Source organism: Episyrphus balteatus, chromosome 2, assembly GCF_945859705.1.
Source record: "Episyrphus balteatus chromosome 2, idEpiBalt1.1, whole genome shotgun sequence".
Taxonomy (NCBI): Eukaryota; Metazoa; Arthropoda; class Insecta; order Diptera; family Syrphidae; genus Episyrphus; species Episyrphus balteatus.
This window is the reverse complement of record NC_079135.1, coordinates 131015879-131041045: the sequence shown is the minus strand read 5'-3', so window position 1 is coordinate 131041045 and position 25167 is coordinate 131015879. Positions and strand designations below refer to the sequence as shown.

At 34.8% G+C, this 25167-nt stretch overlaps 1 protein-coding gene across 1 annotated transcript in view; it reads left to right on the top strand.

Moving 5' to 3' along the window:
• The window catches only part of LOC129909766 (homeobox protein OTX1 A-like), a 35836-nt gene that overhangs the window by 7103 nt on the left and 3566 nt on the right, over positions 1-25167 (top strand). Inside the window, exons 3-6 of the mRNA XM_055986836.1 lie at positions 11386-11612; positions 12726-12877; positions 17322-17725; positions 17783-17906. Of these exons, the coding sequence (XP_055842811.1) occupies positions 11386-11612; positions 12726-12877; positions 17322-17725; positions 17783-17906 (907 nt within the window). The remainder of the gene's footprint in view (positions 1-11385; positions 11613-12725; positions 12878-17321; positions 17726-17782; positions 17907-25167) is intronic.

The following is a 25167-nucleotide window of genomic DNA, read 5'->3' as shown; positions in this document are numbered from 1 at the left end:
CTCTTATTAATCAACCACAGGCACGTTTCGTAAATAAATATTTCACTGTAGAGATTTAGAATGCAACCTTTAATCTCTTTTTCAGCATCATTATGGAAGAATGTATCTATGAATACTTTTTTTTATATTTTTGGAAAGGTTAATCATTTGAAGAGGTAACGGCGGCAGCGGCATCGGCAACGACATGGTTGAGTTTATTCCTGATTAAATGATACTTTTGCAACCCCAAACATTTTTAAGAAGGTATTATTGGCATATGCTCAATTAATCGCGAAGAACAGGTGAGTATTTGATATACATAGAAAGGAATAGATTTATCTCATCCCTGTCTGTAGGCAAATTGAGATAAGGAATCTCTTTTATCTTTTTTTTTTATTCAGCATATTTTGTTAGATTTGGGTAGAATATTTTTATAAATTATTGCCATATGGATGGATTGGTAATAGTTTAGATAACTACAATTGTATCAATTTTATTTTAAAACAACAAATCGACGAGAAACGAGACATATTTTGAATTTTGATAAATGTTTACAATAAGATTCGTGCGCCCCGACCAATGGAAAAATGAGTCGGTTGAGAAATACTTGACGTTGAATCAGCGGATGATGCTTTTAAGTACAAGAACGCTTAACGAAAACACGGCGGCGTACACAGTAGTTCGAGAGACACATTTACCAAATGGTATATGGCGCAATCATGTGATTCTATCAGATCTCCTAACTGCAGCTACACGCAATCTTAAGGAAACTAACATTAGACGGTGGTCCCGGACAAGCCCCTGTTCAGCACCTCGTCTTTTTCGAACTTGCCAACTGTGGCTTCCATGAAATTCGGTTTAGTCCCCGCGCTTATAAACCTCGAAAAGTCGTCTTATGTAGTCTTTCACTCTGTACAAATTCTGGTCGTGACTGTTCTGATGTAAATATTGAAGAGGAACTATTATTTCGGATTATTCCGAGTTTATATTATTTCAGAGTGCAATTTTGTACTCACCCCAAACGTTTCGCAACAAATTGCATTGTGAGTGGTCACCGAAAAACTGATGTTGAAGTTTATTGCTGATTAGCTTTAGCTTGACTACGTAGGTTGTAGCGATGTGTAGGCAGTTTTATCTCTTGATGTTATTGTTGTTGAAGTGTCCGATTGAAATTTTTGTGACGTTTTATTTCAATAGCCTCCCGGACTAATCTGGGAATGTAGTGTGTTTCGTGAGCTAGCAATTTTGCTTCTTCAAAATGGATCCAATGATGTTCGTCTGAATTATTCAAAATACGTTCGTAAATTGTTCGTAAATTTTTCCCGCTGTTTTTTTTGCTTATAGCACTTATGTGTTCCTTGAGTCTGGTGGAAATGCTCCTTCTGATTTATCCAACGTAGGCCGAACCACAACTGCAAGGCACTGCATAGTGCATAATCACCTGGTGTTTGGAGAGGAAAGTGATCTTTAGGTATGATTGTAAGTAGCTTTTCATCTTTTTTGGAGGTATAAAAATGGATTTGACTCCATTGGCGATTGGAGCACATACTACTAGCGCCGTAGTTTCAACTTTTGAACTAATTTTAACAGGACGGATGTTTACATTTTGTATTTTTAAAAATGGCGTCCATGTCAAAAGTCCTAACAAAAAAAAAGTAAAATGTCGGATGCTAGCTCCTTCCGTTCTGTTAATTTAAATTTTTTTTCTACCACCGGTAGTGCATTTCAACTTTACCAATCGCCAATAGCATTTGAGCACTTTCCAAATTCTGTCCGTTACACCTTTGACGTAAGGCAGGAAAGCTTTCGTCTCTTACTCGTGGTTGTGCTGGCTTCCATATTAGTTGTTTTTTTGAATAACCATTCGATTTAAGAACGTTGTCAACTTGATACAGGTCAGCTACTTCGAGGTGGTCTTTGTCACATATTCTGTGGGCGCGCTGAAACAGTGTGTGCAAGGTAGAAAAAAAAATATTGCATCGGGACAGCTTGTTTTGAGTTTTGACTTCTAAATGATCTCGTTTTAAAGAAAAATTGAGATTTTCTGTCCCGTTGGCCCAATGCAACCTCATCAAAAATGTTGCAATGTTTTCGAATTTGTGTTCAATTCCCAATCTTATTGGGCTACGAAAAACATCCAATATTTGTTAGATGCAAATGTAATTTACAGTTCATATTGTGAGCCACTTCTTATTTTATCTTTTAAACTGGTTATTAGCAAATTAGCAAACAAATATTTTTTTCTACTTTGCATTTAAAAAAAAAAGTTAAATTATTTTTTTATAGCCATTGTGCAACGGTTATAACACTTTTTTAATAGTTATGTGTAAGAAGAATTATTGTAAAATATGACTGATTAAAAAAACTGATGGAATCCATGCATTTGTGGCAGCAATGTGAAAAAACTTAAGATTTTACAGTTAAAATAATTTATTAAATTAATAGGATTTTTTTGCACTTTGGTACCAATAACTTCCTAGTAACTCTAGATTTGATAAAAACTTTTACCATTCTGCAATCCCCTTTGGCACGCATATTTTTAAAAAAGTTGGCCACCTACGTTCCTATGGATTTTTTTATACCACAGGTGTTTGAAAATTTTTTTTTATATTTTGCATCGAAAAACAAATTTCAAAATTTTTTTAAAGAAAAGATGCAACAGTTATAAAAACTTTTAACTTCGTATGTAGTGAGCCAATTATTTTAGAAAATTATAAAAATAAGAAATTTATAAAATTCATGCATTCGTGGTTGCGGTTAAAGAAAACGTAAGATGATGAAATTTAATGTACACTGAACGAAAAAAAGCAAATATTTTCTAAACTGGTTGCGATAGAAACTTTTTTCTATTCGGTTTCAGAACAGTCATAACCTCATAACTTTGGACTGAGTGAACCAATTTTGATAATTCTTTTTGTATTGGAAAGCTGGTGGCTGCAATATGGTCCCATTTCAATTTCCTTCAGTTATAGCCATAGGACCTATTAGAAAAACCATAAAACCCAGTTTTTGAAGATGGAAGTCGGTTTTGTTTTTTGATAAAAAAAGATTATTGAAGTAGTTGGAAAAGACCTTCGCCTTGTCTTCGTCAATTGCAAATTCACTGCTAGGGGTTGTTGTGATAGCAGCTGGTATAGTGGCAGGGGGCTTTTTTCAAAAAAGTCGATTCTATATTTTGAAAAAACTTCCAAGGCAAATATCTTCTGAATCCTTCAAATCAATTATCGGCACGAACGAGTGTCGTTTTCAGCCATAACGATTAACTACAGACCAAATCTTCATTTGCATCTTTTATAATAGGATTAACAACAACAAGCGACAAGCCTGTTGCGCAGTGTTAGTGCTATGGACTATCACCCCAGAGGTTCTGGGTTCAAATACAGAGTCCATCCGTCGTCCTAACAAATTAATAATAATTGTTTATAATCAATATTGAAACATGAATCATATTCCTTGCTCTCTTAACTTCTTGAACTTGCGGTCAAAAGATAACTATTAATGAATCTTTTTCTTCAAAAGGTTATAAATGTAAGTAGGTACCTAAACAACAAAATTATTTTCACATCTATCAATAAATTCATACCTATTATACCTACGTTGAAAGACATCTAGAAAGACCATTTAAAAACATATCCACAAAACAATATGTATTTCCATTCGAATAATTGCAAATATCTGTACAAAAATTACTTTTGTAGGTAACATCAATTCACGGTAAATATACCCATCATCACCTATTTTTTTCAATTTCAATAGAACCGAAATTCTCAATTATCAATTTGCAAAGTACAATGTTGTGAAAACACTTTTCAAATTGCAATCCTTACAGAAACTTCCGAACAATGAGTGTTTATTGCCTCAGTGAGTGTTTGACAGCATCAAATCAGAGAGAATTTGTCTGTATGAAATCAAACGAATCCATATTTTCCATTCAAAGCAATACAATTTTTTTTTTTTGTAAAAGAGATAAAAGTAGGTACCTACAATCCAACTCTCATTCTTGTATTTCGAAATGAATACAACAACAAAAAAAACACAGAAAACAGAGCAAAAACGAAAAATGAGATTTCCAAATCCGAAAACAATAGCAATTTGCCAATTGAATCCACATTTCGTATATCTCTGACCATATTATTTGCAAAACACAAAAGATTCTACTAGATTGTATTGAGTAGGTATATGTATCTGCTGCTCCTGTCGTTCGTCATCGGAAAGGACTAAAGATATACCTACGAGTAGGAGCAGGAGGTTCGTCTTTCGGTTTTAGCTGGCGTGTCAGACATCGTCGCCAGTCGTCATATCGTCATCGGTGGTGGTTCCCTCGCACTTCGTTTTTGCTCTTTGGAAAAAATCAATAGGAATCGAGTGTGCAGTGTGCATGCCTCGAACAAATGAAGGATATATCTGGCCACTTTCGACGACAAGAGATCCTTCATTGTTGATAGCTGAATTGGTAGTGTTAGTGTGTTTTTTTGTTCTAAAAGGAACACGTAAAACATTCTGCTATTTTGAACACGCACGTTTCATTTTCGGTCGGCATTAAGAATATTGCACAGAGATCTATTGTTCCTTTCTGGCTCTAACTCTCTTTCTGTATTTTGTTTGTATGTGAGTCAGTTACCTACATTTTTGGAAATAAATATTTTCTGAATAGATCTGGCAAATTAATCTGGCTTTGGGTTCGTTCCGTCGTCGTACTCGTTCGATTCGGTTCTATATTCTATATATATATTCCATGATGGAATTGGACAATGGGTGCGATATGTTTTGTTGTGCGCTGCAACAAACATTTTATATAGAAATTTATTTTGAATTTTGGAGATATGGCAAGGGTAAAATATATTATGTATCCAAAGAATATAAATATAGGTTATCATTATCGTTCACATAAGGTTTAACATACATTTAGGTATATAGATACAAACATTTATAATTTTGAAACTATTTATAACTTATCTAAATAGGTTAAACAAAGAGTCATCTAATGGAAAAAAACAACAACTCATTTAGGGGCAGCTCACTTCAGCCAACTCAACTCAGAATAGCCCAATTTCGGACAACTCAACTCACCAAAAAATTGTTTAGGCCTAGAAAAAGTCACAATACTCGTAGTGGAAGCGTGATTGAAGCGCTCTGTCCAATGTCTTTCAATGAGTTCTGTGCAAGCTTCTGTTAACTCAAACTTTTTTGATTAGTTAAACTCAATATTGACTTCATCGGTAGAGTCATTTGGGGTAAGATTGCGCAGTGGGTAAGAGCGCACACTGCTTATTTTTCGAGTTGTGTCAAAAAAAAAACTAAAACTAAAAATGAGGAAATCAGCGCTTAGTAAGAAGTCAATAAGTGATGACCTTCGCTAGTGTGTCCTCAGTTCCACTTTATTTTAAAAGAGGTTAAAAAAAAACCGACTAAAAACAAAAAAAAAGTTGTACGGGAAAAGTGTGTGGCGTCGGCGTGGGAGCGTTGTATACCGAGAGTAGCATATATTTTTGAATTGTGCCTATTTATATTTGATTTAAGTCAACTTTTTAGATTTTGTTTTATTTTATTATAAATTTGATAAAAAGGAAAAAAAGTACCTACCTTTGTGGGCAGGGTTCAAACCTTGCTCCGATCGGAGCAAATTTGCTCCACTTTTGAGGGAAAAAAACAATCTACTCCAACGCTCCGATTTTTCGGGATTCATTCCTCTTTTTCCACACAGAAAAATTGTTTACTTAAACCAACTTTACTGAACGGATTGCAATGTTTAAAATTGAAATTGTATTAATTTTAGAATTGCAAACACACTTTTGAGCCACCACTTCCATTAACGAGGTTTATAAACCAAAATAAATTAGTCCAAGGTGAATTTATCTCCTGAAAAGTAACGATTTCGATTGTTTCATATCTACTCCGCAAATTTTGCATTTGCTCCACTTTTTTTTTCAAATTTGCTCCAAAATTTCATGACCGAGGTTCGAACCCTGTTTGTGGGTAAAATCGCGCAGTCCTTTTGTGGGTAAGAACGCGCACTTATACCCATATTAAACTTTTCCTTTTTTAACAGAACAGAGAAATTTGAAAGTTGAATCTTGAGAAAAAGAAAGCCCGTAATCTTCTAGTTTAATTAGAAATATTTTTTGTTTGTTTTGTTTTGTAAATAAAGTTTAAGTTGTTGTATTTGAACTTAATTTGATTTTTCTTGAATATTTTCATTCATTTTAGTGCACACTTGTAAGTTTTGAAAGAAAGTTTTGTTTAACTAAGTATAACATTAAGTTTTTAGAAATTTAGCTACCGTAAACTATCAAGATTCCTATTAAAATTATGTGCGTGCCAAGATTTTGCGTGATCATACCCTGACTTTGGGGCAAGAGTGCGCACTTTGACTTCATTTGGTTTGTGTTTTTAATCATATGAAATATTTAAACTATTTTGTGTTTTCTTGTTCCCAAAATATAGGTTTCTTAAATGTAAAAAACTTTATGCTGATATCTCTTATAGAATCTTCACAATTTTGCCTTAAAGTCAAAAGTGCGCGCACTTCCCTAACTGACTCTAATCTGTTTTCAGGAACTGGAAGGGTGCTTATTCTTTAAATGTACCTATCTGAAGTGAGATTTTCTGAAAGTAGCACATTTCTAATCATGTACAAATGAATAAAACCACCTTTCCTAAGCGAACGATTTGATTTTTACTTTTTATCAATTTCTGAACTTACAGAAATCTGACATGTTTCATATTTCGGTTATTTCGACAAACACCTTGTATCATCTATAAAGCGGCTTTTTTTCATCATATGCGTTATGGTAAGGTAGTTGGTTCTGATGGGTTGTACCTGCTCTTTCCGACATTTTCGTGGTACTCAAATTTATTTCATTATATTGGTGAAGAATTTGGTTTGTCTTCAGCTATTTTGGTCACTTTTTTGTAGAATGAAAGAAAGTCATATAGCCAAAGAGGACAATATTCTTCAGCAATATAATTTCAACTTTGTAAAATAAAATTAAACTGAGCTCTCCTGCACTCTCGAAAAGATTGCCAAGAATTCGATAGCTGATAAGGTGAATGCGAATAGGAGAATGTTACAACAGTTTAATGGCAGGTATGATGACAAGGTCTTCAAACGAAACCGGCCCAAGGATAAGAAATGGGGCTTATGACTACCATTCCTTCCAAACTACATATCCAGTCCAGTGTCCCTGATGTAGAGCATATTTTTTAAATTATGTGGTTGTTTTTGCTGGCTATCAGTGGCTGAAATGTAGCATAAAATTGTCTCCACCAATATTGTTTGTATTTATTGCTTTGCTGTTAAAAGTGTAATCTTACATACACTGGAAATCAAAAATGATTTTTTTTGTGTTTTTATCAATGAAACTCTAGTTTTTGAATGATGATCAATAGTTTGATCGATTTCACATCACTTAAATAAAAATTAATTCCGAAACTTTTTCTTCTTGGGTGAAAAGTCAATTTTGGGTTGGGGTCGAAATTCTGTATGTGCCAAAATTCGGATTCCAAAATTCTGTATTTTAAAATGCTGTAAATTCAAAATTCTGTATTTTAAAATTCTGTAAATTCAAAATTCTGTATTCTAAAATTCTGTATTCTAAAATTCTGTAAATGATTAAAGAAAAATTGTTTTGATAATGAAAAAAAGGGCGCACTTTTCTTCATTATCAAAACAAATTTTTTTTTATCATTTACAGAATTTTGGAGTACAGATTTTTGGTATTTTCTTTGAAGAAAATGTTGAAGTAAAGTACCTCCCCAATTAATTATGTTTCGTTTTACCAAACGGCTCTTATACACTTTTATACTTAATTTGTTAATTGAATACAAATTGCTTAACAGGAAAGACAAAATGCTAAAGGTTTGGAATATACAGAATTCCAAAAAGCAGAATAATGGATTTGCAGAATTTTGAAAACAGAATTTTGAAAACAGAATTTTGGATTTACAGAATAATAGAAAAGCGAAATAATGGAATACAAAATTATGTTCATACAGAATTTTTGATTGAAATACAGAATTTTGGTCATACAGAATTTAGGAATACAGAATAACGACCCGTTCCCGTCATTTTTGTTTGGGGATGGATTTTTGTTTTGATCTAACCTTAGCCCGACCAAGTTTGACTACAATGCACCTTCAAACTCGGCTTCAATTTGTTCAATCACAAAACGGTTGGAAATTTGACCAATAGAGATGAGTTATGTTCACAGATGAGTCCAGAAATGGAAGCAACCGTATAATGATCTTGTAAACTAACAGCAATGGTTCTAAAAGTACATTTTTTTAACTGACAGTGTTTGGCTGAATTAATGGAAGTTGTGTTTTTGTATATGACGAGGTGACGACCTAACTAGTGGTTTGTTTAAAGCTGTTCTGCTGAAACATAGCTGAAGCCATATATCTGTTATGATATAATGGGGAACATTTTATTTGAAGGTAGAAGGTTAAAGCGAGTTCATTTTGCAGCTGATGGTGCACGTGTGAGAAGATTTAACTTCGGATCAGTACATCTCTCATATTTTGGTGGATTTCATCATTCCCTTTGCTGGGTCTAATTGACAAGAATCGCTTCTTAAGTACGACTGCCACACTTACCGCGATGAATTGACCAGCTCATAGTCCAGACTACCCAAGTAAAAATTTTGCCTTGCATAAGGCTCATTTCGTTCGATTTGACAAGCTATAGTTTGCATACGTTTAGTTTAAGGCTTACTTACACAAGTCAACCATTTTGGAAGAAAAGGTGATCCCCTTAAGGCTATCTAGAAGTGTTTAGAGGAAGCCTTTAATAATAATAATAATAATTTAACTATATGCCTGTAAGACCTAAGGTCTTTTAAATGCAACTGCACGGCACTAGTTAGAAGGAATAGAAAGATAGGAAAGAATTTTTGTTGGTACAGTGAATTGAGAATAAGATGATTATTTTATCTCATATAGTCCCACGGGTGACTTCCAAGCTGGGGGATTAAGAAAAGAATGCTGCCTGAGGTAGGGCTCGAACCCACAACCTTCAGGTTAGCAGTCAAGTACTACATCCACTGCACCATTGCCACCCGCAGCCTTGTAAGTATCAAATAAGGCCTTTATAAAACCTGTTTGAACCGTTCTAAGGAAGCCTTGTATTCTCAAGTGACAGAAGGCCTCTATAAGACCTGTTCCAAGAGGTTCTTGTAAGTATGCAATGGTTTTATCTTGTAAGTATGCAATCTTTTTCACATATAAGTATGCAATGGTTTTATCGTGCAGATATGCAATATTTTTGACGCATTACAAAAAAACATAGTATTTCAATGTGAGCTTTCAATTAGCTCCGTATTTTCCACTCATCTTTAATGTTCGAGCATGATCTAGTGGTAAGGTGCTGGTTTGATATGGAGAGGTACGTGCAATTGATTCCTGGCCGTGCCATGTGATAGTAAAAAAAAATGTGTTCTTTTTAAATTTAATTAATATTCTTACCATTTCAGAACAACAGAAAAAGCAGTAGAATTTCCGAAAAAGGAGAAAAAACAATATGGAAGAAATGAAAAAAATAAAATAAATTGAAATAAAAAAAAAAAGTAGAAAATGCAAAATAGAAAAAATCAAAAGAAAACAAAAATAATGAAATAAAATCTTTTGCAAGTAATCCGGTTTGTGCATTAGATAAACCCACTGCAGAAAGACCTCCATAAGCCCATTTTAACTGTCTCTATCCACCTCAAAAAGTACACTCGTTAAAATTTTGTGAAATTTTTTTTGCAAAAAATAAGTATAAAAAACATTGTATTTTGGAAAAAGAAGTTAATGTATGTACGCATGAAGTATTTCTTATTAATTTACTGAAATAAGTTGGTTTAAAACGATTTTAAATTTTTTGGTGCAAAAATTAAATTGAAAAAACTCAAAATGGGCAAAATGGCCTACTTAGTGCTCGGGTAAAATGGCATACCTATTTCACATGTCATTTTAAATTTTTTTTCACATTTTCATTTTTTTAAAGTGAAAATAGTTGTTATTTATGAACGATGTACAAAATGGAAGTCCTGGACTGAGGAAAGCCCTTGATTCCGTCAAAAACCTGGAAAAAAGCATAAAAAACATTCGAAGTTCCAAAAACTACAAAAACGAGACGAGCAACCAACATGAACTGGGTTTTGAGTGACTCGTAGAAAGATCTGGGGGGATTAAGCACCACTTGTTCCAAGAAAATGGAAAAGGAGCCGTTTGACTCAATTTTGCATTTAAAATCACGTATGTTTGGACAGTGTGCCATTTTACCCTGGTAAATTTGATCAGTGAAATTTGTAGACGTCTTGAAAATTAAAAAATTAAATACTTTTTGGAACTTTTTTAACTCGCAAATGAAAAAAATGTGAGAGTAATATATTAAACTTTGAAAAGAATATAGCATTTAAGTTTTAATGCTGCTGTTTTTCGAGATATAGGACATTTTCCTTAGGGGGGCCATTTTAGGAAACCTTCCCCTACTTGGGTAAAACCTTATCGATAATTCATTAAACGAGCTTATGCTAAGGTTATAAAAAAAAGAACAGTTCCATCGAAAATTAAAGTGGCAGTGGTAATCGAATTAGGAGGAATCCATCAGGATACATTTAAAAACTATTGCAATTGATAAATACAAAATACTAATTTAATAAATTGCACTTGATTGCCTTAATTTTAACCACTCGTAAGGTGTTTCAGGAACATAGGAGTCTTTTTTCCCTCAGCGTCACCGCACGAGTGGTTATGGTTACATTTATCAGTAGGTATATTGACGCTGCTTCACCGCACTTATGCATGATTCCTGTAGAAAAAAAATAGCTGCGTCAAAAATCGCATGTGTGCATCAGGCCTCAAATTTAAGTGTCGAAAATATCGGTTTTTTCGTGTATGCATAACTCTTTATCGACTGATGTCATCACAAAATAGTTCACGTAGAAAGCAAGATTTCACAGTGTTATTATTGAACTGGTTATTTCATTTCGTGTCATCATCTTACTAGAAAGAATCAAAACTATCCCATTTTTGAAGTAGGATTGTTTTGAAAAAAAAAAAAAAATCTCTAAAATCCTATAAGCCTTACCAATTAAAAAAACAGTATAGACATATCAACATAAGTCGGGTATAGAAGGTATCATATCAAAGCTTAACCACCTAAAATACAATCCAAAGTCAAAAGTTGTGATAGCTCACATAGCAATAACTCCCTTTTCAATGAAACAGGGTATATTTATTTTTATAATTCCGACATGCATTTATATTTACATTATTAAATTGTGTTATACCCACAAGCGTATCTCTATATACAAATAAATGTTGTTGAAAACATCCCTCTTTTAGATTGTATACTGCGTACTGCGTTCTGCGTACATTTTCATCATGTAAATAGGGTATGTTTTTTTTTTTTTCTAATTTTAGCAGATGTCACCCTGATGCAGATTTGAGATTTTCACCATTTGCAACGACAAACGCAACAAATCCATCCACTGTAGGAATAAATCCAAACCCGTGCGGTGGATCTGGACTTGGACCAGGACCAGGTGTTGGTGGACTCACGGCAGCAATGCCATATCTTAAGCCAGCACCCTATCTTATGACAGTGGATTCATTGCACAGTATGGGTTATCCCACAACAAGTATGTGCAGTAAGTATACTCAGACTCACCCCTTTTAGTACATATATCCTTTTTTATAAAACTGTGACTGTCGAATGTCACTTTTGACAATAAGGGTGCGTGTGTTAAAAACTACTCGCTCTCTGGTTTTTAATTTTTTTTTGTTTACTTTTCAACACATAATTTTTTATACTTTAAGAATACTCCCCAGCATCCGAAAATATCCTGTGAGAAATCCTGCAGAACGATTTTTATTCTAGGGTGAATTTTCTGGCAAAAGTATAAATTGCTTAATTGAAAAACCAACAAACCCGGGCCACCCCAAAAATGCAAACACTATCATTTTCAGGAACCCAACAACGACGTCAACGAACGCCGGCAACGGCTTCACATTAAAGCCTCCAGGATATTTGCCCACGATTATAGCTCTTAAGAGTTTGACTCTCTCGGTGTAGTGGCTTTACGCAATTGCGCTTCCTTGCTTATTTGCCTACGCATTATTCGCTCCGTTTGGCCAAGTAATAGGCAGGTATTTCGGTCGTGTGTGTTGCTCCTTAATTCTTGATCCTTGTTGTGCCTCTGTTCACTTGTCTGCCTTTATGGATTCAAGTCATGCGTCTGGTCCGCCTGCACTTTGCAAATAAGAAACAGAGGAATAACAATGATAATTATTTATTATTGTTGTACTTGTTCGGGAATTGAAATGGATTCCGGTTAACACCATAAAGACGTTAACGAGTAACTTTGCACTTGATGATCATGGTTACGGATGCCATAGTCAACCCTTGGAAATGAGCTGCACGTGTCGTAGTTTTTATTGGGCAACAACCTGACGCGAAATGCTCGCCAGGAATGTATTTAGTCACGGTTGATCCTTGAGACAAAAATTCCAAAAGTCCTTATAACACCATCTCATTGACCCCTGGCTGGCGCTTGAGGAATGTGTGCTCTGCCCGTGTCAGTGTTTAGATTAGGCGTTTTGTCATAGTCAAAAGGTTATAATAAGAAAGCGATGTGCTTTTTTTGACATTTTCTCGTTGATATTGAATTGATGGCTTTTAAACCATTGAACAACAAATACCTTCTAACTCTTGCCTTTAAATCAGATTAAAAATATATGTTTTGATGGGTGGGGGTTTGCAGATAATGTACGGAAGCCGAGGCGGGAGAGGACCACCTTTACCAGACCACAATTAGATTTGCTAGAGATGCTGTTCAACAAGACAAGATATCCGGATATTTTTATGCGAGAAGAAATGGCTCTTAAAATTGCATTACCCGAGTCGAGAGTTCAGGTAAGTTTTGATTTTTATTAATATATTTAATAAAATTAGCGTCAATTCGACAAAATTTAAGAATTTATACATTTGATTCGTTCTTTCCTTTGGGTTTCAATATAAAATACCAAGTACTTCTTTTCTTCTAATTTGACAATACCTTAACGTGTTATGCTCTTCCTGCAAAACGGCGCGTCTTCTTCAGCAAAAATACTTTCCTAAAGCATTTACATATATTCCCTTGACATAAATCTACCATTATAGTAACTATATATCTGCGGTACCTGCGCGGACCAGTTTTTTTTTTTAATTTTGTTTTATTTTTTGTTTTTAAATAGCAGATAAATGATGATGATGATGCTCGTCGATTCGATTTGGGTTTTAGACCAAGCCTCACGTCGAATCCCAGTTCTTGTTACAACTCGGAAACGAATCTGAGAAGGTTTTGGATAGCATTTTCTTGCAGTCATGTGCATAGAGCTATGGTGCTTGAAGCCGGATCCAGGGCCGTCTTTAACTAGCCTGTTGCCCTTGGGCACACAAGAATTTGGGGTCCTTTTGGAAAGTAAAACAAGTACAATAATTGGCTGAAAAACAAAGGTTGGTTAAAAAGGGGTGCCAATATATCGTTCCATATAAAGTACCTAGTGTCTTTATTATTGGTAGGGGGGTGCCAATAATACGTGCATTGGGACATCAATCGTTGTCACTGCCAAGAATTGTACTTTTTATACTGCCAATAATTATATTTCCTATATCCGTTATAAGTTTCAGTTTGAAAAATTGGAAAAAAGAGCTCCAACGGGTTACTAGATTTGCTAAAAACTAGGTACAGACGATTTGTACTTATTGATTTCCAAAAGCCGTTTTTTGTTTTATTTTACGTTAATGTCTCCTTTTTAAAGGATATCTCCAATATAGAGATTTCGAGATATTGCAATTTTCTCAAAAACGGCTTTGAAAAAAGAAACATGCTATGCTGCAAATAAGGCCGCACTTTTGAAATAAGAAAAGTATTTTTTGGACCGTTATTAACGGTACCTACTTGCCATACAACCTATTTCTTACTTTAAACGACACAACCGTTTTCAATGAAAATTTTGATTAAAAAAGGTTTACATATACTGACTGATATTGGGCAGGTTCAGAAACGTTAGGGACTAAATATTTAGGTAATTTCTCGGCCTCTGATTGGTCAACTGTCAAAAAAAATACTTCCAATTTAGGTAATTTTATTGGAAAGCTGACTGGAAAGTTAGGCAAGAAATTTTTCCCTAACAAATTAGGAAAGTTTTTTTTGTCAACATGACAGCTGATTGTTTTTAATTAAAGAATTACGGTAGCAGAATTAAATTTATTTGTGTGAAAAACGAGTAAAAAGTGCATTATCGGTTATATAATTAATATTATTTATTTATTATTATTTGGTGTCTGCCTCATGCGACCTGTAAAATTCTCAAATAAATTTCGAAATTTGACAATAATGGCGTATCCAAACTAATTTGGTCAATTTACTCAAACTTCGGTTCAGAAAATGACGTTACCTAAATATTTAGTCCCTAATATTTCCTAAACGTGCCCATTAAAATTATAAAAACTTTGAAAATTTTTTTTTTGATTTAAAAAAAAAAGTCAAATTTGTTTTTGAAAATCAATTTTTTTAAAGCGCACTAAAGGGATTTAAATACCCTTAATATGTTAAACACAGTGCGAGCTTCTTTTTTTTTATAATGTTATAATGTTAATTATAATGTTAATTAATGTTATGTGTCAATCTTTAAGTACGAGAGCAATATAAATGCCATATAAAAACTAAATGTTTTGAGAATAAATATGTAAGAGAAATTTTCGTTTCTTCGGGGCCCCCCTAAGAATAGGGGCCCTGGGCACGAGCCCCGTGTGCCCTTATGGCTTAGACGGCATAGGCCGGACCCATCAAGCCCTAGAATTTGGTCTGACCCCCCCCAAAATTTCCAGAGAAATTATTATTTTAAAGAGATAAATCATGGTGAAAATTATATTCCTCTAAAAAGCAATGTTTGTGTTCGCAAACACAAGCATTAAATAAATCTTCTTATCTAGAACCTCGACGTCCACACAACCTTCACTCGTTAAAATTAATAATTTGTATCTAGCAAACATGCGTGCGGTAGATTTCTGGAAAAAATTCCACTTTTTTAACTATAGTAACTTTGTTAAAAATGGTCAGGTCATATTGGAGACGGTAATTATGCAATCTTTAGCTAAATATCATTTCTTTACAAGCTTGCACGTAAAAACTAAACTTCACTAAAATTATGTTCATTATTTTTTTTATTTTATTGACGTGGAAAATATTTTTCCGACTTATGTAACTTACATATGTAAGTCCGATAACTAGTTTATTTATTCATTGTGCGAATTGTATTAAATATTTATCGAAGGATATACTAAAATCCAAACTATTCAATTTTGTACTCCTTGGAGTTGAAATTGGTCAACAAAATTAAACTTTTTTGCTACAAGATCCAAAATATAAGTTTCTGTTTTCTGAAGGTTTAAGAGGTGCTGGAACTCGAGTCCGAAATCAGGAATATTATATTAGACTCCGTTTTCGAAATGTTACCGTTATAGAGCGCAAAAAAAAAACTTATTTTACTGTTTTGAGGTTATATTTTAATGTGTGATAATTTATTTCACAAATAATTGGAATTGGTATTCTGTAAGGTCGGTTTATGGACGATAATTTTATGTGATACAAAAAAAATGTCTCAAAAACTATATAATCGTAAGCAAACAAAATATAAAAGCAAAACAAAAAACATTGGGGTGTCTTGGGTTTTAAACCCTTGTATTTAATAATAACTCAAAAATAAGAATAATAAAGACGGACTTTTGAGAATGTATTATACTTGAATTGAATTAATATTTTTTCTATACTTTTTAAACAGTTGTAATATTTTAACATAAATAAGTTCAAGCATTAAACTTGTGATTCCAAAAACATATGTATTTTCTTTTTGTCCGCTGTCCCGTACTATTTTTATTCTTTAAATAAAGATTAAAATTTTATAAAAGTTGAAATACATAGGTACATTTTTATCAACGTCACTAATTAAAAAAAAAATATGAAAGAATAGGTTTTCCGTAGTAAGTAAAGTCTGAAAAAATCCTTGAGTATAAATGCATTCAAAGAAACAAAATGTCTGAATAGAATAGTTTTACAAAATTCTTACAATTATTGTCATCGTGAGATTAATTTTGAACCTAAGGGAACAGCCAGATTTACCATAAAAAATTATTTCAATTCAAAAACTTTGATTTAAAGAAGATACAAAGGATATTGGATATAATGTAGATAATGTATCAATAAAATGTTTTGGTTTTTCCGCCGGGTTTCCTTAAAATATTGCTTAGATTGTATAAACTACTTTCGTCAAAATTATGGTAAAAACATATCTTTAACTAACTATACCTTAGTTAACAGAATTGAAAAACTGGCCCTTACGGCCATACTATTCATTTTGAATTTAGTTTCCTTAACTAAACGTTAGAGTCCTCCTTTATATCTACTAATTTAACTACTTTACCGAATGAGAAGGATTAAAAAAATGTTTAACCTAGTACCTAGGTTAGTTTGTTTTATTTCTTTATCCTAATAAACTAAAAAAAAAATCCAATTTCCAAAATTGATTGGTTTACCAACGAAACTCTAATTGAATTCGTTAGTCATTTCAGAAAAAAAGACCAAAGCCAAATTTATTCCTTAAAAAAAAAAGAAAAATACACACAAATTGATCAAATTGATCGTTTACTGCGCAAGCGTAATTCAAACGCACCACAAAATAAAAAAATAACCGATAACAGTCCACGCCCAAAAACTCCTCAAAAAACACCCATTAAATCATGATTTTCTGCATCAAGGGTGGGAAACGGTACCCGCCCGTCATTATCAATGCCACTTTCCATTTCAGTTTCACCCCATAAAACTGTAATAATGCAAAGAAATCCAGTTGCGCACACTAACATGATGCGTTATTTGTGTTCCGTTTGAGTTGAGATATTGAAACTCTGGAGTTGTAAAAGGTATAAGGAACCGTGGACATTTTCTATTGTAATGGATCACGCATGTGTTACTGTTCCTGATTTGTGCACAATTGAAGGGAAAACCCAAAGAAGTCACGTTTCCTGTACGTGAGTTGAATTTATGTGATTTTTGTCCGTAAAAAACGCAGTCACAAACAATATATCGTCCCACAATTATGGTTATAGGTCGTATAGGTATTTCCCTCATCCCGCTGGTGATTCTATTGTTTGGATGGCATCATTAATGTTGACCCCTGATGCTTTCTGTGGGACAACAGAACTCAGAGGAAGGATACAAATTAGTTTTTAATTAGTTTTAATTTCTTTATGACCACCCTAACGCATCATAACCTCAATTCTCATAAATCACATCAGTAACACTTTTGCAATCAAACAGGTCTGGTTCAAAAATCGGCGAGCAAAATGTCGCCAGCTGCAGAAACAACAACCATCAGCCGCTAATTTGTCCACTTCGGCGAACAGAAACGCGGGTAACAGTGGTAACAAGCCCATCCCCAAAGATAGCAATCGTTTGACATCATCATCGTCCTCGTCGTCGTTGTCGTCCACATCGATGACGACGACGACACCAGCAGCATACAACAGTAGCGGCAACAGTGGCAACATTTTGGGCAATCTCACAAGGTCGGGATTGCTTTCATCTTTTGTAAAAGTCGCCGAGGATAATCATCATCATGTTGGAAAAGTTCGTCCTGTGGCAACAAACAAATTGAAGGACATTGATTCAAATATTGGCTATAGTGACAAACTCGGTACAATGTCCACCACTGCACATATCAGGTGAGTAGAGGAAATTTTCTTTCTCATTATTAATTGAAAAAAATGTTCTCCCCCCAGTTCCTTAACAGAAACCCCTTCGCCAAGGGGAGATGCATTGCCCCTGCCGCATACTGCTTCTCCAATTTATACCAAATCGTCCCAAAGTACCAATTATCATGGGACAGGGAATTTCCAACCTGGGGTAAGTATTTGCTAATGATTTAGCAAATATCAGAACCAATTCAAGATGGGTATTATTTTACCATAAAATTGTTTTTTTTTTTTAGTATTTTAAAATTTCTAGCAACTACAAGAATTTCTTGACTTGTTTTAAAAATGGCGTTTATATTCGGTTTCCGTTATTTGTTTGAAAATTTAAAAGTTCCTACTGTTCTAATAAATATTTTTGTTAATGCCATGAAAATTAAAATTCCAAGTAAATTTTTTTTAAACACTAATAATCCCAGATATTTGAGCTCTAAACTACCAAATTTTTATTAAAAACAATGCATTATTTCTGGAGTTTATGTGTCCTAAGATGTATTTCAATAATTTCTGTGTTTTTTCAGAAATTCCTGTCCTTTTCACATTTTCTCTTATAATAAATGCAGAAAATGTTCAATAATTACGCTAAATATAAATTAATCAATGAAATTTGGGTCATATTTTCAATGGTCAAATTGTCATAGGTACAAAAAAAAGTTACGTATACACCCGAGAGAACTTTGAAAGAAAAGTCCCATATCTGTTGTGTTTCGCAGTATTTAAATTTTTAAAAGTGTAATTTAGATCGAATCTGAACGGAAAAAAGTTTCTGTAGAATAAAAATAATGCATAAAACAAAATCCACGCGAACAATGGTTCAAAATGGAAAGTGTTTTATTTGCAATAAAAATTAAGAAGAAATAAAATTAATGACAAGTTTTATAACTATTATTGTTTGCCTTATGCTTTTGGTCTCATAAGATTTATTTTATGCCTTTAAAGCTTTTCGGCAATTTATACTTAGCGAAGCAGTCGCATAGTGGTGCATTTTATACCTTTTGTCGGGTAAAATATCATTTGTAACTCCATTTCCTGAAAAAAGGATAGAATTTTCGTACACTGGAGGATGTACACTCCTTTTCATCAGAAAAGGTAGGTACACTACGGGTGTTTTCATAAACGTCGGAAATCTGCGTCGGTCCAATCGTCTTTCTGCTTTGCTGCATTAATGAACACACCAATTCTGCAGAATAATTGCAGGCCTGCGTTTGTACAATTTTCAGCAGTCACTAAGTGTTCATTAATAACACGAAAAATTTGTAAACCGTGTTACATTAGGGTGGGTAAAAAAAAAATACTCTCTTCTAAAAAAAAAAAAAATAATAAAAACACCGAGTAGTTCACATTTAAAACAAATTATCTATGGAAAAAATATTTTTAATTAGGGTGTTCAAGAAAGTTTTTTTATGCGTTTGAAAAAAAAATGATTTTCATTGCACAGAAAATTTGTTAAGTGCGTTTTTGCTATAGTAATTTTAAATTCATGCCGAATTAATTAAATTGAATTTGGTTGAATTCCAAGCGTAAATGTTAAATACCTATACCATTTTTCTGAGCCCCCTAATTCGAAAATACCTACCCCAATTTTACATTATATTTCATAAACCATGTTTTACAAACTTTCTTTGCAGTGAAAAATAATTTTTTTTTGTAATTAATTAAAAAAAAAATTTGAACCACCCTAATGGAAAATTTTTTTTTCTTCGATAATTTGGTCAAAACAATATCCACGTTGATTTTTTTTTTGGATAATTCAAGCATTTGTAGAAGATAACATTTTTTAGAGCCACCCTAATAAGAAAAAAATTAATACAAACTCCTTTTTTCAAAAAACACGATTTTGAAATTTTCTGTGTCCAATCGCAGATCTGAGTTTATGAACACGACTAACGCAGGCCTAAGTTAGGCAGACGTTTATGAAAACACCCTACTTTTCAAATGTTTAGTATTCGTTTTTTCCTAACAGTCTATGAAAAATAATAATTTTTTGATGTCAAGTCATTATTTAAGATGTTCACAGAATCAAAAATAATCAAAATTGGTTCACTCAGTCGAAAGTTATGGGGTAACAAACACAAAAAAAAACAGACGAATTGAATAGGTACCTCTCCTTTTTGGAAGTCGGTAAAAAGAGCATAAATGTAAAAACTCCAAAATTTAGTTAAAAGCATTTTTGGCATTCTAAAATAACATTATTTCGCTGGACTTCTTAATAGTAAAATACATTTATTTCCAACTCTTAAAAAAATTAAATTAGACACGCGCATTTGGGAAGCTTAAAGCACTTTAGTATTATTGTGTCAACTAAATAATCATTTTTATCAAAAAACAAAACCGACTTCCATGGCTTAAACTGGGTTTTATGTTTTTTCTAATAGTTTCCAGAACTGAACGAAATTGAAATGGGGCCACATTTCAGCCAACAGCTATTCAATACAAAAAGAATTATCAAAATTGGTTCACTCAGTGCAGTTATGAGGTAACAAACACAAAACAAACACAAAAAAAAAAAACAATACAGCCGATTTGAATACCTCCTCCTTTTTGGAAGTCGGTAAAAATACAAGTTTCCTACTACAAGTTGCTTAAGGGGTTATATCTAGTTGTAAGTGAAAAAAAAAACTTCTTTTTTGTGGATTTTTTGTGAAGAGGCATTTAATTATATAAACATAAAGAATACATATCCATATAGCAAATTTAATGTATTAATATAATTCGCTGTGTATTTAAAAAATATTGGGTTCCGTTATTTTTGTAGTAGATCTCCTAGACGACCTCCAAAAAAAAGGTGTCTGGCGGTGAGCAAAATTTGTCCGAAACGCCTGGAGTAATCGGCTTGAAATTTTTACACAATTTTCTTAGATACTTTCATCAGGTAATGAACGAAGGAAAAAGGTTTTTGATTATAATTTGATTTTTTAAGCCACTTTAAAGTGTAAATTTTCGTGAAAAACAACGATTTTTTTTCTTCTGGAAGCCGCCATTTTGTCAAAAATCAAAATTTTGACTATTCCTTCGTTCATTACCAGCATTCGTCTAACTTGACAATAAATCTTTTGTTTTTTTTAATTTTAAGTGACTTGGATCAGAGATATCTTGCTCACCGCTAGACACCTTTTTTTTGGAGGTCGTGTAGGAGATCTACTACAAAAATAACGGAACCCAATATTTTTTTAAATACACAGCGAATTATTTTAATACTGTAACGATGAATTACCGAACTACTTTTAAGATAAAAGTCTGAACACACTACCTGCTACAGTAAAGGTAGAAATGTGAACGGACCTTTAGTAATTAAGAAACTACCCTCTGAACGCATCCAAAGAAATTCCCTCGACTGCTGAATATCCCAAAATATCCCACTGGACTGGAAGTATGAAGCGCCCCCTCTTGGAAAGGAAGCTTCGAGAAGCAAAGACGAGAACCTTCGAAGACATTCTCGAATTCCGAATTTCAGGTATAAAAGGGCAGCGTGGACACCGACCGGATACAGTTTAATCTTGAATGTGAAAGAGTACAGTACAAAGTGAAATAAAGTGTTGGAAATTGTTAGTAGTAAATAAAGTGATTGAAAAGTGTGTTTGTTTGAGCGAATAATAAAAGTAAATTGATTTGAAATAAAGTGTGTTCTTATTTGAACGGAAAGATAAGTGGAAGTTAAAATAAACGAAATAAGTTTTATTGTGAACCCGGAATAAAACATTACATTGGTGTCAGAAAAGTGGAATAAAACTTATTTATTTGTGCGAATCAGATAATTTCGCGAATAAAATAAAAAGTGCGCGTGTGTTTTAACAATAAACAAAGTGTAAAACATTTTGAAATAAGTAAAAGTGCTCGCGTTTTGAAAAGTTAAAATGGGTAAGACATTGAATCAGTTAAGTTTGACTGAGCTGAAGGCGGAATTAACTAAACGAGGTCTTCCTACTGCTGGATCGAAAAATGACCTCATTATTCGCCTGCAGGATTATTTAACCCAGAAAAACGAAGATTTGGATACATTTCAATTCGAAGTTGAAATGGTAGAAGAACGAGTAAGTACTAGTTCCGATATGTCATCCATGATGGCTGTTCTCCTTGCAAAATTTGAAGAACAGAAAGATCAAATGGAACAGCAACGTAAAGAACAAAAGGATGAACAGAAAAATCTTCTTGAACAAATTGAGACACAACGCAATGAACAAAGAGAACAAATGGAACAACAACGAACAGAGCAAAAGAGTGAACAACAGAATCTTCTCGAAAAAATTGAGAAACAACGTACCGAGCAAAAGAGTGAACAACAGAATCTTCTCGAAAAAATGGAGAAACATCTAGAAGAACATCGCGATGAGCAAAAGAATCTTCTAGAAGAACAGAAAAATCTTTTAGAGGGAAAGCTTGGTGATTTCGAGAAGAAGTTCACTGCTCTTGACGAGCGTGTTGAAGAAAACAAAGAAAAGCTGTTGGCAATGGACACAAAGTTCGAAGAGAAATTCCAAGACATTACTAAAGAGTTGGACAAGGTTCGAAAAATTAAGGCCCGAGAAAGTTCTGGTGAGTATTCAAAGAAGAAGGAAATGCATCCACCAACCTTTGATGGACAAAGTTCTTGGTCGATCTACAAGAAACAGTTTGAGGCAGCTGCCACAACAAATGGCTGGGATGACGAAGACAAATGTATAGCGCTGACTCTTGCTCTTAGAGGTCCTGCTGCTGAGTTGTTACAAACTTTACCACCAGAAAAGAATGGTAACTTTAACGCTCTTGTCCAGGTCATTGAAAAACGCTTTGGAGATGGCCATATGCAGGAAGTCTTCCGCGTCCAACTCAATACAAGAGTCCAGAAAAGAGGAGAAACTCTGCAACAACTCCAAGCAGATATTGAAAGGTTAGCTCATCTGGCATATCCGACAGCAGGAGACGACATTATCAATCAGTTTGCGACAGAAGCCTTTGTACGTGCTGTATCTGATATAAATCTTCAGCGAGCAATTCGAACAGCTGGAAAACGTTCCCTTCCTGAAGCATTAGCGTTTGCACTCACTATGGAAGCAGCAGAACAGGCTTCTCAAGGCGTTCATCGGGTAAGAGAAGTTGCAGTGGAAGAATGCTCTTGTCAAAAACTCGCATTCCAAAGAAACCAGAGGGACGGAGCTGCTCGATGCTGGAACTGTAACAAGACCGGACATCTCCAGCGGCAGTGCAGATTGCCACCAAGAAGAACTGCTTGCCAACACTGTGGAAACAGGAATATTGCCCAACAACAGGTAAGCGATACAACTAACACTCATGCTCATCTTGATTCCCATTCGGGAAAACGAGTAAGAACCAACTTCGAGGGGCAGAAGCTGGTTTCTGGTATCAATGGCTCCAGAACCACAATTCAAGTCTCACAGACTAAACGAGACAACAAAAGTCTGACAGTGGAAGCGACCATAAACAACAAACAACACGTGGCTACAATTGACACCGGTGCCACCGCCTCTATTGTACGAAGAGACTTGGTGAAGATGACATGGCTACATAACACCAACAGCTACCGTCTGAAGACCGCCACAGGAGAAGCAGCAAGGGTGTACGGTGAAGTTCGTGTTACGATCCGTATGGCAGAACTAGAGTTTTCGCATGTGTTTTTGGTGGCAGATATATGTGACGAGTGCATCATTGGAATCGACTTCATGAAGGAGCATGGAATCATTTTGGATATCGGTAATCAAGTCCTGAAATACAGAAATGTAGAGATTCCAATGGTCTATGGCACTGAAAACTCGACAACAATTAGAACTGTCATCAAAGAAGACATGTGCCTGCCTCCTTCTTCAGAAGTTTTTGTGTGGACCAAGTTAAAGGGGAACTTTGGAAGCCATCGATACCTCATGGTTGAACCAGAAGTTGAGCAAAGTTCCGAAAACATCATCATCGGGAAGACTCTTGTGGCACCAAAGAACAACATGGTACCTGTACGGATACTTAACATCAAACCGTACCCAATCAAGCTTAAGAAAGGAGAAGTTGTTGGGCAATGTGAATCTGTGGCCGCAATAACTAAGATCAACGAGGTGGACACACAGATGACTATGAACTCGGAGAAACTAAAGACTCAAATTCTTAAATCAGACAACTTGAGTCAACATCAGCTTAATGTTGCGGGAAGGCTTCTTCACGAATATTCGGATATCTTCTCTTCACCCAGCGGGCAGTACGGCCGAACACAACTCGTGCAGCATCGAATCGATACAGGAGATGCTAGGCCGATTCGTCAACCAGCAAGACGTCTCCCCTTGGCCAAACAAGGTGAAGTTGAAGAAATGATATCGACAATGAAGAAAGATGGGCTGATCGAAAATTCCAAAAGCCCTTGGGCATCACCGGTAGTTCTCGTCAAAAAGAAAGATGGAAGCACTCGATTTTGTGTCGATTACCGCAGGCTGAATGATGTGACGAAGAAAGACAGCTACCCACTGCCAAGAATCAGCGATACTCTAGATGCAATGGAAGGAGCACAATGGTTTTCGACTTTGGACTTGAAGAGTGGCTACTGGCAGGTAGAAATCCATCCAGAAGATCGGGAAAAGACGGCTTTCTCCACAGGAAATGGTCTGTGGCAGTTCAATGTCATGCCGTTTGGGCTATGTAATGCCCCAGCTACTTTTGAGCGCTTGATGGAGTGCGTTTTGAATGGATTAACCTGGAAATCTTGCCTAGTCTATTTGGATGATGTCATCGTTTACGGGAAAACATTTGATGACCATTGTGAAAACCTAAAGGCTGTATTCCAGAGGCTACGAGAAGCACATCTTAAGTTAAATCCAAAGAAATGTGCACTTTTCAAGACCGAGGTTAAATATTTGGGGCATATCATCTCATCCCAAGGAGTAATGACTGATCCAGAAAAAGTTGACACTGTGAAGAATTGGCCAACCCCTCAGGACAAGCATCAACTTCGGAGTTTCCTCGGTCTGGCAACGTACTATCGACGGTTCGTGAAGGATTTTGCGAGAATCGCCAAAAGCTTGCACCAGCTTACGGAGAAGGGTAAACCCTTTAAATGGTCAGGTGAGTGTGAGAAAAGCTTTCAGGAACTGAAGCTACGGTTATGTGAAGCTCCTGTGTTGGCCTATCCGACTCCAGGCAAACAATTCATCATTGACGCAGATGCAAGTAATGTTGGAGTTGGTGCTGTTTTATCGCAAGTTCATGACGGAGAAGAAAAGGTCGTTGCCTATTTCAGCAAGGTACTCTCGAAACAAGAAAGAAACTATTGCGTGACCAGAAGGGAACTTCTAGCTCTGGTATTGGCAACAAAGCACTTCCATAAGTACATCTATGGACAGAAGTTCCTTCTTCGCACAGATCATGGTGCACTAAATTGGCTTTTGAACTTCAAAAATCCAGAGGGTCAAGTAGCAAGATGGATCGAGATACTCCAGACGTAT